Source organism: Notolepis coatsorum (assembly GCF_963971535.1).
Source record: "Notolepis coatsorum genome assembly, chromosome: 5".
NCBI classification, from domain to species: domain Eukaryota; kingdom Metazoa; phylum Chordata; class Actinopteri; order Aulopiformes; family Paralepididae; genus Notolepis; species Notolepis coatsorum.
The window spans coordinates 59,121,501-59,139,350 of NC_140169.1; the positions used below are offsets into that span (position 1 = coordinate 59,121,501).

Genomic DNA, 17,850 nt, shown 5'->3' on the forward strand with positions numbered 1-17,850 from the left:
ATTGATATCTGTTTTGTAATTCATGTTTAATGTTAATATTAATCATTTGCTTTGGCAACATGTACAAGTTACGTCATGCCAATAAAGCCATTTGAATTTAATTGAGTTGAGTAGACTAGATGAAGCTTAGCCTCCACCAGACTACTCTCTCTCTGGAATCCTCCGCATGGAAGTGATTAGTCTGGCGCGGCAGATGCCTCCTTCACCCCTCGACCGACGGCACGGTGGGGATGTTCATTACTCCACATCGATGTGGATCAAGCAGGCTTCTGCCGTGAGGCTCCACAATGAGGAGAGCCCTTCAAGAGAGGAGAGTGAGAGACCCGGTCAAAAGCAGCAGCGGGGGGAGAGAGAGAGAGGGAGAGAGGGAGAGAGGGAGAGGGAGAGAGGGAGAGAGAGAGAGAGGTATATATATGTACCATGTTTTATTCACCGCACCATCTCCTTTATTTCTTTGATCTTGTTCTGTTGATATTGTTGTTGTATTGTATAATGTTGTTTGCTGTTTATGTGTATACAGGCATGCGTTGTTCATGGGACGGGGTAGCACGGTGTGGGACCTCACTCGCTATTTGCATATCAATAGCTCCGGTCGTCAGGTGTGTTAAATACGTTCTCAGACACATTCACACCTAACCTTGTTGTGAAGACGTGTTACATTCCATTCGTAGAGGCAATTAGGCACTGTCTTTAGTCTGTGCCCAAGCGAGGGGACATTAAATGCGCATTCGCGGGAGCGCGCGCACGCGCCGGGAGCGCGCATGCACGTGGTGCGTGTCACCCCAGATGATTTCAATAACGCACCACTGTGTGTATATGAGAGAGAGAGAGGAAGAGAGAGAGAGAGAGAGAGAGGAAGAGAGGAAGAGAGAGGAAGAGAGGGGAAGAGAGAAAGAGAGAGGAAGAGAGGGGAGAGGAGAGAAAGAGAGGGGAGAGGAGAGAAAGAGGAGAGGAGAGACGATGAGAGAGAGGAGATGAGAGAGAGAGGAGATAGAGAAAGAAAGGATAGGAGAGAGGAGGGAGAGAGAGGAGAGGAGGGAGAGAGGAGGGAGAGAGAGGAGAGAGAAAGAAAGAGAAAGAGAGGATAGGAGAGAGATGGGGGAGGAGAGGGGAGAGAAAGAGAGGTGAGGAGAGAGAGGGGAAGAGAGGAGAGGAGAGAGAGAGAGAGAGGGGAGAGGAGAGAAATAGGAGAGGAGAGATGAGAGGAGAGGAGGTGGTGTCACTTTACTGGGTCCAGTGCTGTGGCTGTGGCCCGTCTGAGAGGACACGCAGACAGGGAACTTGATTTCAACAGAATGTTGACCTAAAATAAGAAATCAACAGGTGTGAACCACTTTCGGTTTTAAAAAAAACGTATCCTCTCGACCTCTCTTTCAATCTAACACGCCCGGCGTTCTCACACACACACACACACACACACACACACACACACACACATACACACATACACACATACACATACACATACACACATACACACACACACACACACACACACACACACACACACACACACACACACACACACACACACACACAGATAAGAGTCTCCCATGACTTCCATAGCGACCAATCACAGTGGTCCACATTTGAAAGCCTCATGAATTATGATACTAACTGGACTATCTCCTTTCAATAAACAGAGGGCCACGCCCACTCACAGAGTTGGCTGTGCTCAGAGAGGGTGCACTAAAACTATAGTTATAACTGAAGCTGAAAACATGTCCCACTTGACACTAACATTCCACAATAAGCATTTCTTCTTCTGACTGAATTAACATCAATGTAGCACACACACACACACACACACACAAACACACCCACACACACAAGGAACAAGATAGTCTCCCATGTCTGTCATTTATAAATGACGAGCTTTTCTGGGTACGTCAATTCAACACTGCACGTGCATTCTAAGGCTGAGACCACTTATCGATTTATAGATAATTATCGATAATTGTGTGAAATTGATACGTTTTTTTCATGTGAAGATTTTTTTTGTATATACTTTATACTATACTAAAATACTAGGTCTTGTGGCATGTTTTAGTTAAAATATCCCCATTTCATGTAAATTCAGTTGAATTGCAACTCTACACTGCATTCAATATGCAGCGCACTCCTCCATCACATCCAGAGACCAGCAACTGTAACATGAGAAGGATCACTGTGGTCGTTTTGAATGGGGAAATCTGTAACACTAAAGATGGCGGCAACGACAAAGAATTGCTGCAAAACAAACATAAATGAGTCGTTTTAAAAATAATAATAAAAAAGAATATCGATATTTATCGAAAAAAAAAAATCCGATTGATCGACTCTTCCAAATGGCATATTGTCTCAGCCTTAGTGCGTTCGTGCATTTTCCTCTCCAGATTCCTCCGTTTCACCGTACAGCTCTCCCCACACTGTGGACAAGCCTCACATGTACAGTATGGAGCTAAACTTCAATATAATCCCCCTGTAGGCAGACTGACAGGTTGTTGCCACGGTAACTCACAGAGCGATGGAGACATCATCTTCTTCCTACACAATGAGACGACACTGGCACGAGTTAATTGCGTGAAGAGAGAGACATCACGCTTATTCCTCCATGTGCTGCTTCCAGACCCCAAGGACAGGTGTGTGTGTGATTTGATCGATGTTCCCACAGCCCTATGTTCCCACAGCCCTATGTTCATACAGCCCTATGTTCCCACAGCCCTATGTTCCCTCAGCCCTATGATCCTACAGCCCTATGTTCCCACAGCCCTACTGTATGTTCCCACAGCCCTATGTTCCCACAGCCCTATGTTCCCACAGCCCTATGTTCCCACAGCCCTATGTTCCCACAGCCCTATGTTCATACAGCCCTATGTTCATACAGCCCTATGTTCTCACAGCCCTATGTTCCCTCAGCCCTATGTTCCCTCAGCCCTATGTTCATACAGCCCTATGTTCCCACAGCCCTATGTTCATACAGCCCTATGTTCATACAGCCCTATGTTCTCACAGCCCTATGTTCCCACAGCCCTATGTTCCCACAGCCCTATGTTCCCACAGCCCTATGTTTCGACTGCCCTATGTTCACACAGCCCTATGTTCACACAGCCCTATGTTCCTACAGCCCTATGTTCCTACAGCCCTATGTTCCCACAGCCCTATGTTCCCACAGCCCTATGTTCCCACAGCCCTATGTTCCCACAGCCCTATGTTCATACAGCCCTATGTTCCCACAGCAGCCCTATGTTCCTACAGCCCTATGTTCCCACAACCCTATGTTCCCACAGCCCTATGTTCCCACAGCCCTATGTTCCTACAGCCCTATGTTCCCACAGCCCTATGTTCCCACAGCCCTATGTTCCTACATCCCTACAGTATGTTTCCTCAGTTTCAAATGGCTGCTATTCATGGAGGCTTGTTCCCTGGAAACCGTGGAGGAAAGGTTTTACTCGTTCAGAACGTCCGGTTTCACCGGCACAAGGGGCGGAAAAATTATGGCGTTGCTGGCTTGGTGCATTAGGGAACGGCCATACGGTGCTGTAGGGGTGTAGGCCTGAGGGAACAAAGGGCCTAATATTTTTTTTTATCTACTTTTTCTGCCATCCCAATTTCGTATCGTCCAATTCTACCCTCCCCTGTCTCGAACGCTGTTAGGCCATGCCTCCCACAAGCCGGCTGCAATGTGGACGAAGCCATACATTGCACTTGTCCCCTCCGGTACTCGAGGTAGCAGCTGTCGCATCTTTTCACCTGCACAGCGCGATCTTTCAGCGTCGGGGGTCTGCTTTTGGAGGGCACGCCGCCCCCGTCACTTCCTGATTCTACTGCGCAGGCGTACCAACCGACCTGTAGGAGTCGCTGTCCACAATGTCCGATCCCCACCCATCAGCTTCCCACCCCCTAATAGTGCCAAATGTATTAGTATGAACGACCAGCCAAGCTGATAGCAATGCGGAGAGCTGGGCTCGAACCCAGCGTCTCCTGCATTGGTGGTGAGCGCCTTGCCCACTGCACCACCTAGCCGCCCACAAAGGGCCTAATCTTGATGGGAGGAACATTTCTTAGAAATGGGGGGACATACAGTAGGGCTGAGGGAACATAGGGCCTAATTTGGGTGAAAATCCTTGGGGTAACAACATAGGACTGAGGGAACATGCGTACGAGTTCCGGCTACGCACATGGTAACCTAATTATGTCAACTATACCCCCAATGGCCACAACAATAATATTGCACTGAGCAAGTGGTGAGCCGAGCAATTAAGTCTAGATTACATTCCCAATTAGATGCCTCATAAATAACAATACCTGGAGAGGGTATGTGTGTGCGACAGAAGCGTCGTTATGTGACGCAGACTCTATTGAATACGCGTGATGAAGCGGTGGTGTGGCAGTGAAGGGGTTAATGGCAAACAGTCTGCAGCAAGCTATGTGCTACATTACAGTGTGCCTCCCATATCTCCTGTGCCTGATGTCTGACTCTTAACCACCAAACCGTGCACGGACTACAACGTATGACGTATATCATGCCGGTTAGGGTACCTTGTGTATACTCTTTACTTTTACTCTTACTGATAGTATACATTCAGATAAAAATTCTGTATTGCCTATATTTATTGTAACGTATAATATAAGTGATAGGGCACACAGACCCTCATCTGCACCTTTGTTTACACCGTTTATTTTTCCCTCATATTTTTTGATTCAGATAAAATTTGATTGCCTATATAAGGCGGTCAGGTGGCATAGCGGAGATTGCGCTCGTCACCAATGCAAGAGGCTGCGGTCTCGACTCCCGGAGTCAGCATTGCTTGAGGCTTGGGCTGATCGCTATACTAACTCGTTTGGCTGGGTTAGGGGGAGGGAAGCCGTGGGTGGGAAACTGGCGTTGTGGACAGCGACGCCTACAGGTCAGGTCTGGGCGCCTGCTCAGCGAAAGGCAGGAAGTGGTGAAGGCAGCGTGACCTCCCACGCGTTACACTTCACCAATGAGAGTCCTCGCTGCCAGGTGAAAAAAGAGCCGCTGGCTGTCTCCACGTGTCGGAGGAAGAAGGTGGTGGACTTCAGGGTTCCCAGTTGTACAGACCAGTAGGGGGAACATGCGCACAACGACCAGGTAGGGGAGGGGGGGAATTGGCATAACGACTAAATTGGGACGGGGAGAAAAGCATAGAAAATCAGGCGGAGAAAAAGAGGATACAAAAATAAATAAAATTGTATTGCCTATATTTATGTCTTTCTACTATTACCCTGCCCATACCTGTGCCTCCCCTCCCCCCTCCCCCATGACTGCTATGACGCCCAAAGTTCCCCAAGTGGATCAACAAAGGAATATCTTATCTTATGTGAACTCCGTAGTGGTGGTAAATCCGGTTAATTTTATGGAATCGGTTTTAGTGCGAGTCACTCACTAAAGTGATCCGGTTCCGGTGAGGCCCTAACGGGAGGTCGCTGACCTGAATCTTTGAACGAGTTCCGTTTCAGAATCAGATGGAATATGAACTAAATTAAGAGAGTATAGCACAAAATATCAACTAAATTAAATAGAAGCACAATAGAATAATATAGTTATAAGTAAAAAAAAAATATATATATATATATATATATATATATATATATATATATATATATATATATATATATATATATATATATATATATATATATATATATATATATAATTAAATAGGCCAGGGCTGCACAACTGCAAAAATAAAAAGGTGGAATAAAATGAAATATCAACTAAATTAAATAGAAGCACAATAGAATAATATAGTTATAAGTAAAAAAAATATTATATATATATATATGATGATGATGATATATATAATTATATATATATATATATAATTAAATAGGCCAGGGCTGCACAACTGCAAAAATAAAAAGGTGGAATAAAATGAAATATCAACTAAATTAAATAGAAGCACAATATAAAAGTAAAAAGTGCAAGATGTGGTCAAGAATACACTAATTAGAATAAAAATAACAATATAGTGGGATGAGATATATAGCAGGGCTGTGTGTGTGTGTGTACTTAGCAGGCAGCACTGCAGCAGCCAGTCAGAGACAGACAGACAGACAGACAGACAGAGGACTCATAGGATCCGAGTTAATGAAGACCTCGGGACTCGTGATTCCTGGTAAAGATTCGGATCTTTAATCCCAGCACTAGAACTCAGTGTGCCCACTGTGGGACCAGACATGCAAGTGAGGAACAGGAGCTCTCCCGCCCCAAAGCACACTGATGTCAGACTTCTTTAGTGTAGATGAGTGCAACTGAAAATGTGAGTCCAACGTTCTTTCGTGCTTATGTTACACACATGTCCCACTTGACATTAACGTTCCACAATAAGCTTTTTTCTTCTGACTGAATTAACATCTCTCTCTCTGAACATTATCAGTGTTTATGTAACCTAGGATGCAAATGGATGGCCGCCAGTCTACCTGGGGTCCTCACAAGAAAATAAATAATACAACAGAATACAAATACAGAATGAAATTAGTAATACAATTAAAACAAGAAGAGGACAAAACAGAAAGGAAATTAAAAAAAAATCGATATTCAACATTGAAGATAGGGCGGTCAGGTGGCGTAGCGGAGATTGTGCTTGTCGCCAATGCAAGAGGCTGCGGTCTCGACTCCCGGAGAGTCAGCATTGCCTTGGCTCGGGCTGATCGCTATACTAACTCGCTTGGCTGAGTTAGGGGGAGGGGAGCCGTGGGTGGGTCCTGGGCGTTGTGGACAGCGACCCCTACAGTTTGGTCGGGGCGCCTGCTCAGCGAAGGTAGGATCTGGAGAGAGGTAGTGCGACCTTCCACACGTTACACTCTCCTGGTGAGAATCTGAGCGGCCAGGCTGGCTGCCGGCTGGCTGCACATGTGTCGGAGGAAAGCATGTGACAGTCTCCGGCCTCTCGGACCAACAGTAGGGGAAAGTGCGCAACAACCAGGAAGGGGGTTGGGAATTGGCATAACGACTAACAGTGGGATGGGAGAAAAATCGGAAAGAGAAGGAGGGGGAAGATTAAAAAAAAAAAATAATAATAAAAAAACATTGAAGATCAAATCTCTTAACTCTGGATATACCTGTACACCCCTGTATTACTGCTGAATGATGTCTTTGAACATGCAGTACCTCCACAGCTAAAGAGATTGGTTTTATCCGGTATCACAGTGGCTAAAAAGCTGATAGCATCACGATGGTTCTGTGGTTAGAAGTGGTGGAGAGAATAAAAGCTAGCATATAATGGTAATGTCTGGTTAGGAACAAGTTATAATGGTTGGATTATCCAATGGGGGGTCCGGGAGGGGGGGGGTACGAGCTGGAGCATATGTATGTAGGGGAATAGATAACAGGTATTAGGGGTATATCCTGTATAAGACATTTGACTAAATGGTAATTTCATTGGATATGCACTGTAATTAATGCTTGTATATCTTATCGTGTGTTGTCATGTTTGTTTATAAGATATAATGAATGGTTGTATTAATTCACATTCCCCACAAAAACTTGTATGCGTGTGTGTGTGTGTGTGTGCGTGTGTATGTGTCAATGCGGAATCTGCGTTTCTACGGTAACTGGGGGACACAAGGGCAGACTGGGTTTCCGGAGGCGTGGGCAGGGGGGGGGGGGGGGGTGTCAGAAGGCCGGGATGAATGTGAATGTTTTCAGGAGGACGGGGCGACGGGCGAGAGACGGATGAGGATGAGTGAAGTGCTTTGTCATAATCTTTGTCCTGACCTGAGGACACTCTGTGATAAAGAACGACCTGATGTGAGCAGGATGGGGTTTGAATGGAGATGCAGTCGGGGGGAAAAAGGTTTGTATCATGCGTTTATTTGTTTCCTGTATCTGTATGTGTGTGTGTGTGTGTGTGTGTATATGTGTGTGTGTGTCTGTGTGTGTGCGTGTGTGTGTATATGTGTGTGTGTGTCTGTGTGTGTGTGTCTGTGTGTGTGTATATGTGTGTGTGTATATGTGTGTGTGTCTGTGTGTGTGCGTATGTGTGTGTGTATGCGTATGCGTGTGTGTGTGTGTGCGTATGTATGTTTGTGTGTATATGTGTGTGCATGGCCGCCTAGTTATAGTTGAAAGTGGGGGTGCAATTTTTTTTTTATTCTTTTTTTTTTTTACATTTTTTTTTTATTTTAATTTTTTTGCAATTTTTTTACATTTAATGAACACCTGTATGTGCAATTTCCTGCAATATAGAGCCTTCAATCTTGACCAAAATAAATCTGCTCTTTTCACTATAAAACTCAGTTTATATTGCAGTATGATAGCTATAATAATAATAACTTCACTGCGAGGGCTCTTTTAGCTAACGCTAGCTAGGCACGTATGATAGCCAATTACTATTATAATAATAATAATAACTTTCCCATCCTCCCAAAGCCCCTCCAGCCCCGTTCACATCCGCAGCACCAACAACAACAACAACAACAACAACTAATTGACGCTATCAATAGCCCCAGTGAGCGCCGCGGCTGAATGAATGAAAACTTTATTTAACAGATTGCAGAATGGGTACAATACAGTACGGCTCAATACACACAATTGTTAAGGGGATGCAGACCAGAGAAAGACGTTTGTCTTGTTTACATCAGGGTCCCCTTTCGTGACTGTGCTGCACCGAGTGAATCCACAGTCACTTGCTCCTCAATGGGAAACCAACCTAGATTTACCATGAAGGACTGGTTCTGGCCGAACCGTTCGTTATACAAGTATCACAGAGACATTACAAAGGTGCTCACAGTTGCACGAGGGGTTCGCACAGAGATACGGGATGGTTTGAAAGCTCGGCGTTGCTAATAAATATTTTTAATATTTTTTTATAAACTGCTCAAAGCGGCATTATTTCCGTCGTTGGGTGATCACAGCGCCTGCGCACCATCCTGTATCTCTGGATTCACTCGGTGCAGCGCCGAGGCTCACCATACGAGAAATATTCAGTTTCAATCTGTTTGCGCATTTAGTATACAGTCACAGTGTTCGACTTACGTGATGATTTGCTCCATTTTGATGTAAACGCCGAAGAATAATCCTCACGAGTCACAATGTTATCCAATATCCAGCCTGAATTTTTCAAGGGTTTCGAAAAAGCCGCCTCCCCCAACATGTCGTATACGTCATGCCGACGAACCGTGGCCCGTGGGCACTGGATCAAACCATTAAAGTGGGGGGTCACACAATCTTTGGAAACTTAAAAACTTGCTATTAAGTGTCATTGCGTATTATTAATTTGATTGAAATTACGTAGTTATGGTTCGATAAGATTTATAAATTGGGGGGGGGGTATTTATATCATATGATATGATCAAAAAGTGAGGGAGCAAAGAGACAAGCTTGCTCCCCCCAAGTTCAATAGTCCTGGAGCACGTGCATCTTCTGCTCCGTTAAGTGGGCGCCTATGTGTGTGTGTGTATATGCGTGCGTGTGTCTGTGTGTGTGTGTGCGTATGTGTGTATATGTGTGTGTGTATATATGTGTGTGTATATGTGTGTGTGTCTGTGTGTATATGTGTGTGTGTGTGTGTGTGTGTGTGTGTATGTGTGTGTGTATATGTGTGTGTGTGTATATGTGTGTGTGTCTGTGTGTATGTGTGCGCGCGCGTGTGTGTGTGTGTGTGTGTGTGTGCGTGTGTGTGTGTGTGTGTGTGTGTGTGTGTGTGTACCTGAGAAGGCGTTGCTGTAGTAGCGGGACAGCGTCTGCATGATGTCCTTGCTGTGCTGCGTCCAGGGGGCGATCTTGCGGTACGTCTTGACCCTGTGGACCAGCTGGGAGCCTCCGTACTGCAGAGACAGGGTGTCGCCATGGTCCTCGTACAGCTCCTCAAACAGTCTGGAGGGGGGGGGGGGGGGGGGGCGCACACACACACAAACACATGTACGTACACACACACACACACACACATGTACGTACACACACACATACATACAGACACACACACACACAAACATGCACGCACAAACATGCACAAACATGCACACACACACACACAAACATGCACGTACACACACACACACAAACATGTACGTACACACACAGACACACACACGTACACACACACAAACATGTACGTACACACACACACACAAACATGTACGTACACACACACACACAAACATGTACGTACACACACAGACACACACACGTACACACACACACAAACATGTACGTACACACACACACACAAACATGTACGTACACACACACAAACATGCACGTACAGACACAGAAACATGCACGTACACGCACAGACACAGAAACATGCACAGACACAGAAACATGCACGTACACACACACACACACACAATCAACTGGTTCGTAATCACAGTGAAATGTGTCTCAAGTCAATTGTTCCTTTAAGTGTCATAACATGGGGGGGGGGGGGGGGGGGGGGGGTACAGGGGCATTTACATTAAAAATGTTTTTATCATTTAGCTGAACGCTTTTATCCTAAGTTCTGTACGTCGACAAGTCAGCAGGGTACGACTCTTACAGAGCTGAATAACGATGTTCATTCAACAGTGTTGAAACTTGGGCGCTGCAGTGTTGAGTGCATAGTAGTAGTAGAGACATTATTAGTATAGTAGGAAGTAATATAGACAAGGAGGATTATTTAGTGGAAAAGTGCATGATAGTAGAAGACGGTAAGATGTTTTTTTGTAAAAAAAATCCCCATTTCAGATATTGATCGAAGAAGTGCGTCTTTAGTCGACGGCGAAAGATAGGTCGGGTTTTTCGGCTGTCCTAACTGTGGTGGGAAGTTCCACCATTGAACCGATATGCTGCATTTAGTAGCGTGTAGGGCTGACCCCTATTAATCGATTAGTCGACTAATCGGTCGAAAGGAGCTGTAGTCGACCAACCTCTTAGTCGAATATATATAAAAAAAAAAAAAATCCAAAAGAAAAGAGGCCTAGAAGCGTGGCTAACGCTAATGGCACGCATACCAGAGGCTAACTGCCTACGAAAACAGGCACAGAGGCACTGAAAGAGGATTTCACCCATCTAATGAACACACTAGACTAGACAAATATCAAGATGTATCCATCAGTGGACCAATTGCATGCTTTTGCAGAGGACAAGAAGCCTTCAGTCGACTCCTTCAGACATTAAGCACCCCCCACAGCCCAAATGGAATGATAAAAAAATATTGATTTTTTTTTTTTTAAATATTATATATATATTTTTTTTTTTAGTCGACCAATAGTCGACTAACGGCAAATTTTGACCAATCCTAGTCGACCATCCAAATCTTTAGTCGGGGACAGCCCTAGTAGCGTGACGCAGTGAAGAGCGTGTTCCAGATAGTAGCCTCCGTGACGCAGCACCACCACCAGGCAGGCACCTGATGTCCCCCCCCCGTGCTGAACGCAGAGAGTCAGAAACAATGTCAGCACTATATGGTTTAGTCACGAGTGTGAAAGTCCATTTTTTCACAACACAACGCTTGTTGTTCCAAGAGGCATGTTTCCTTCATTTTTACTACAAAGAAGAAGGACCTCCAGAGCAAAGTCACCAGGCTGGCTCACACAACGCTTTGATGATGCCGGAAGGAGAAGAAGTCTGTAAAACACACACACACAAAACACTTCACAAGTCAGGGGTGCCCAACCTTTTTTGAACCAAGATCTACTTTTTAATTTACCACCTAGCCGAGAGCTACCAGCCAAAATTTGACCTTTTTATTTATTTATTTTTTATAATTTTTTTTTTTAATGTTGTCGGACTTGTACAGCACTTTGTTCAACTTTGACAGTGCTGTAAAGTTTAAACCTTTTAAAATCTTAGACAAACAAAACACTTTGCTTTCATGAAATATTGTAAGCCGTCATTTGAGGCTTTATAAAAGCAGCATAATGAACACAAATCTGTCAGTGCCGAGTCCGACCTCATCTTAAATAACAAACAGCAAAAAAAAATAAAAAATGTATACTAAAATTTTATTAATCGAGATCTACTTGAAATCAGCCCGCGATCTACCTGTCGATCGCAATCGACTGGTTGGGCACCCCTGCTCTAAGTAGTACCTCACCTGACGCAGTCGGTGTCGAACTGGAGTTTGGGTTTGTCGATCATCCCCAGGGCGTAGAGCTGGTAGGCCAGCGCACACTTCCCCACCATGAACTGGGCCGTGTTGGTGCGGTCCAGGCAATCCACGCAGTTGGTGCGTAACACTCCCGTCTGAACGGCCGTGGAAATGATTAGGTTATGCAATGGTATACATTTATATAATAGTGCAAGTACTACAGTACCAAGAGAACATTTACCAGCAAAACTCAAAGACATGTTGGTTCTAAGTAACACTGATAACTGAAAGCATGCGAGGCTGAGGCCACTTATTAGCGGCGTGAAATCGATAAGTGGCGTAACCTTTTTTTGCATGTGTCAATATTCTTTTTTTTTAATATATTTGACTAAAATACTAGGTCTTGTTGTGGCATGTTTTAGTTAAAACATCCCCATTTCATGTAAATTCTGTTGAATTGCAACTCTGTGCACTCAATATGCAGTGCACTCCTCCATCACATCCAGAGACCACCGACTGTAACATGAGAAGGATCACTGTGGTCGTTTTAAATTGTTTAAATAATAATAATAAAAGAATTTGATTCTTCCAAATGGCATATCGTCTCAGCCTTAGAAGCATGATAAGTCATCATCATCATTTATTTATTCGTACATGGAATTACCACACAGTACATATTAATATGATCCACCAAATAAGTCAATTCCATATGAATTGTTGAGGGAGGGGAGCCGATAGGGTATTATTACCATATGGCTTAATCTGCAGCCCGGACGCTTCTTCCTCACATCGGGTGGTCAAAGGTCGAGTGGTCCTCTCTGGCAGAGAGACGTGACTTGCATTGGCATCCGTTTCTGTATTAAGGCCATTATTGGTGATCTCCCTACATCACCTCACTGCTGGACTGGAGCTCTTGACCTTATCACACTCACGCTCTGGTGATTGGCTTTGACACTTAAGGTTCCCAGAGTTTGCACTGAATTAGGAAAATCGTCTTTTTTAGCTTTCTGTGCCCCAGAAACATGGAACGTTTTGCATTGCACTTTACAACTCAATTCATTAGTATCTTTTGGTCTGTTTACATTTTTAATAGCAAACCACTTCACCACAGTCTGCAGTTGTTTTAAATTATTTTAAATGTTTAATTGATTGAATTTCTATACTGTTTTCTTTTTTTTGTTTGTCATTTAGTTATTTAGCCGACGCTTTTATCCAAAGCGACTTACAAGTCGCTAATGACTAAATGTAAATGTAAATACATACAAATACAAATATTTATCATGTGTTGCATATCTCAACGTCATTGTCAATGAGAGCTTGCTCTCAACGATCCTTCCAGATTAAATAAAGATTGAATGAATGAATGAACATTTAAACGAGATACAGAGAGACGTTATCGCAACATCCGAAAATCCAATAAATTCTTAAGACCTATCAAAATCACATGCAAGACCTAAATTATTTTTTTTTAATCTACTTTTTCTCCCAATTTTTCTTTTTTTCTCCCGTCCCCAATTTCGTATTTGTCCAATTCTACCCTCCCATACCTCCCACAAGCCGGCTGCAATGTGAACAAAGCCTTGCATCACGTGTCCCCTCCGGTACTCGAGGAGGCAGCCATCAACTCTTCAACCTGGCCTTCAACCCCTAACTTTCTCACTTTATATGTATGTGTTGTGTCTGTCCACTATGTTTGTTGACTTGTTATCTCCCCCCCCCCCCCCCCCTTATGTAAAGCGACCTTGGGTCCTCTGAAAGGCGCTATATAAAACGAAGTATTATTATTATTATTATTATCTTTTCACCTGCACAGCGCGATCTCTCAGCGGCGAGGGTCTGCGTGGGAGGGACACGCCGCCCTCGTCGCTTCCTGATTCTACTGCGCAGGCGCACCAACCGACCTGTAGGAGTCGCTGTCCACAACGTCCGATCCCCACCCACCAGCTTCCCACCCCCTAATACTGCCAATTGTATTAGTATGAACGACCAGCCAAGCTGGTAGCAACGCCGAGAGCTGGGCTCGAACCCAGCATCTCCTGCGTTGGTGGCGAGCGCCTTGCCACTGCGCCACCTAGCCGCCCCCCAAGACCTAAAATTCTGATTATAAAATACTTTTTAAGACCCTGTGGGAACCCTGTACATGTTCCTCAGGTCAAATCCAAACTCCGAAAGACTGCGTTTAGATGTTGTGCTCCGGACTCGTGGAATAACCTACACAGCACTTCGAATATCGACACCCTGATAACATCGTGACATTAAAAGAAAATAAATGCTTTCAAAATCTTAACACTTTGAGTGCCAACGACGAGATTAGTCGTCTTAACTCGCCATGCGTTGAGTGCCAATGACGAGTTCTCGTTTTTTTCTCGTTATTTCTTTTAGCTCTTTAGTGGAATACACAAAACACTTTGTCATTATTCGGCAGATTTATGAATAGTTTTCAAATAAACGCTAGATTATCGATAGTATATGTGTACTTATGCACACTAGAGAAGCGGGCTGAAAAATCTATTATCTATGCCGTGCTTAGCGCTAATGTCACGCACACACACACACGTTGTGATCGCTGTGAAAAAAACATCCGATTAACCCAAAACTGGTAACATAGAGTCCAAGTCAAGTCAAGAGTTTTATTTGTCACGACATACAAGTATACAGTGAAATGCGGGGGATCTTGCCCGCAACGATTGTGCATAATACAATAATATAATATAATAATTACCTCACATCAGATGTTCTGCAAAAAGATTAATCCAATTCCTGTTCGCCATTCCAAATATCGATCGCGTTTATTGATCCAACGTTATACTCCGAAACAGATAATCAACGCTTCTTCCAGTCCCCTCAGTCAATGCAATAGTATCCATGCATTATCGCGGAATTTCTCTGAAATTACTAGAACTCTCCGAAACTATACTCGTATTCAAAATGGTATAAAATGGAAATGTACCAATGAAAAAACAATCCGTTTCGTACATGTTGACTGCAAGCAAGTCATTGATAAGCGAGGGGTGTTTTAGACCCATAGCCATAATTTAAGATAGTTTTTTTTTTTTATCCACTTTTTCTCCCATTTTTTCTATATTTTCTCCCATCCCAATTTCGTATCATCCAATTCAACCCTCCCCCGTCACGAACGCTGTTTTTTGCCTCCCACAAGCCGGCTGCAATGTGGACTAAGTCATACATAGCACAAGTCCCCTCCGGTACTTGAGGTAACAGCAGTCGCATCTTTTCACCTGCGCAGCTCGATCTCTCAGTGGCGAGGAGTAACGCGTGGGAGGCTCACGCTGCCCCCAACACTTCCTGATTCTACTGCGCAGGCGCACCAACCGACCTGTAGGAGTCGCTGTCCACAACGCCCGATCCCCACCAATCAGTTTCCCACCCCCTAATACGGCCAATGTGTATTAGTACGAACGACCAGCTAAACTGAAAGCAATGTGGAGCGCTGGGCTCGAACAGGCGAGCCCAGCGTCTCCGCATTCGTGGCGAGCGCCTTGCCCACTACGCCACGTAGCCGCCCAATTTAAGATATAGTTTAAGCGTTCGCAAATATCCCCCCGACCTCCCATTGACTAAAGCGCTGGCACGGAAGGGGTTATCTGGGCATAGGGGCGTGGCTCTCAATGTGTTAATGTCTTTGAATGTAAATACTTTAACCAGGAATAGTTTTAATCAATGTTAATATTTTTTGTCTTATTGTCCAACTTATCTTTGTCTTTGTCTGTTGTTATTATGTTTTATTATTGTCAATTGTAATCTCGGCACCATTGAAAATGAGGGCCCACCCTAAATGTAATGTAATGTAATGTAAGGTTATTTAATAAAGAATTTATATATAATAATAATAATAATAATAATAATAATAATAATAATAATAATAATAATAATAATAATAATAATAATAATAATAATAATAATAATAATAATAATAATAATAATAATAATAATAATAATAATCGTGTAGGGTTAAAACTGTCTCAGGACACCTACAATACAGTGAATCAAAACCCAAAATAAACATAGAAATCACCTCGGGTGTCGTGTGTGTGTGTGTGTGTGTGTGTGTGTGTGTGTGTGTGTGTGTGTGTGTGTGTGTGTGTGTGTGTGTGTGTGTGAGTCAATGCGGATTCTGCGTCTCTATGGTAACACGAGGGCAGACTGGGTTTCCGGAGGTGTGGGCGCGGGCGGGGGTCTGACTGAAGGCTGGGGTGAATATGGATGGCTTCAGGAGGAGAGGGGGCGATAGAAGCAACTGGAGAGACTCATCCACAGGAGGATGAGTGAAGTGCTTTGTCATAATCTTTGTCCTGACCAGAGGAAACTCACTGGGTAAAAGATGACCTGATGTGAGTAGGATGGGGTTTGAATGAGGATAACACAGTGGTAGAAGGGGTTGTGCACATTAATGTTATCTCTATGTATGTACTGTATGTATGTATGTGTGTGTGTGTGTGTGTGTGTGTGCGTTTGTGTGTGCTTGTGTGTGTGCGTGTGCTTGTGTGTGTACCTGAGAACCTTTAGAGGACGAGTATACGCTTTGTCAACTAACCTCATTTCAAACCTATATTTAAACTTGAAAGGAGACTAAGGTGTCCCTCATTTACAGTCACGTTGAGTGTACGTACTGTCATAGTCCCAGCACGAGCGTACTTCACTCCCCCTCCTTTTCCCCTCACGTTCACCACACACTCCTCTTCATCCCCCTCTTCTTCCACCACGCACTCCTCCTCATCCTCTCTTTCTCCATTCACCCCTCCATTCACCCTTATACGGCCAGCAGTACAGAAATCTTTTTTTTTGTATCCACTTTTTCTCCTTATTTTCATTCAATCATTTTTCTCCCATCCCAATTTCGTATCGCCAATTCTCCCCTTCAATTCTCCCCTCCACTGCCTTGAACGTTGCTAGACTATGCCTCCCACTGGTCGGCTGTAGTGAGGATTTGCAGGATTTGCCTTGCATCACGTGTCCCCTCTGGTACACGAGGAGGCAGCCTGTCACATCTTTTCACCAGACAGCGCGGACTCTCAGTGGCGAGGAGTAACGCGTGGGAGGCTAACGCTGCCCCCGATACTTCCTGTCTCTGCTGTACAGGCGTCACCCAACGGACCTGTAGGAGTCGCTGTCCACAACATCCAATCCCCACCCATCGACTTTCCACCCGCTACCTCTGCCAATTGAGATAGTATGACGACTGGCCCAAGCCGCAGGCAATGCTGACTCCGGGAGTCGAGACCGGAGTCTCTTGCACTGGTGACGAGCGCAATCTCCGCTACGCCACCCAGCCGCCCTACTCGGCAAGATTTCTTGAAATCAGTGAAAATATCTAGGGTTCTCTCTCCTGATTGGATAAAATGGGAACGGGATACCAGGAAATGTATTTTCAGTTTACTGCAGAGTGGAGGGACTGGGAGACCCATGTTACTGACCAGACACTATATCAGTGATGACTGTTTACTGCAGAGTGGAGGGACTGGGAGACCCATGTTACTGACCAGACACTATATATCAGTGATGGCTGTTTACTGCAGAGTGGAGGGACTGGGAGACCCATGTTACTGACCAGACACTATATATCAGTGATGGCTGTTTACTGCAGAGTGGAGGGACTGGGAGACCCATGTTAGTGACCAGACACTCTGTATCAGTGATGGCTGTTTACTGCAGAGTGGAGGGACTGGGAGACCCATGTTACTGACCAGACACTCTGTATCAGTGATGGCTGTTTACTGCAGAGTGGAGGGACTGAGAGACCCATGTTACTGACCAGACACTCTGTATCAGTGATGGCTGTTTACTGCAGAGCAGGAGGGACTGGGAGACCCAT

General features: G+C 44.6%; 1 protein-coding gene across 1 annotated transcript in view; it reads right to left on the bottom strand.

Annotated features, from left to right (window-relative positions):
• Positions 1-17,850, bottom strand: part of fig4a (FIG4 phosphoinositide 5-phosphatase a) — a 490,173-nt gene that overhangs the window by 317,230 nt on the left and 155,093 nt on the right. Inside the window, exons 14-15 of the mRNA XM_084313832.1 lie at positions 12,024-12,172; positions 9,657-9,823 (exon numbers count right to left, since the gene is read on the bottom strand). Of these exons, the coding sequence (XP_084169958.1) occupies positions 9,657-9,823; positions 12,024-12,172 (316 nt within the window). The remainder of the gene's footprint in view (positions 1-9,656; positions 9,824-12,023; positions 12,173-17,850) is intronic.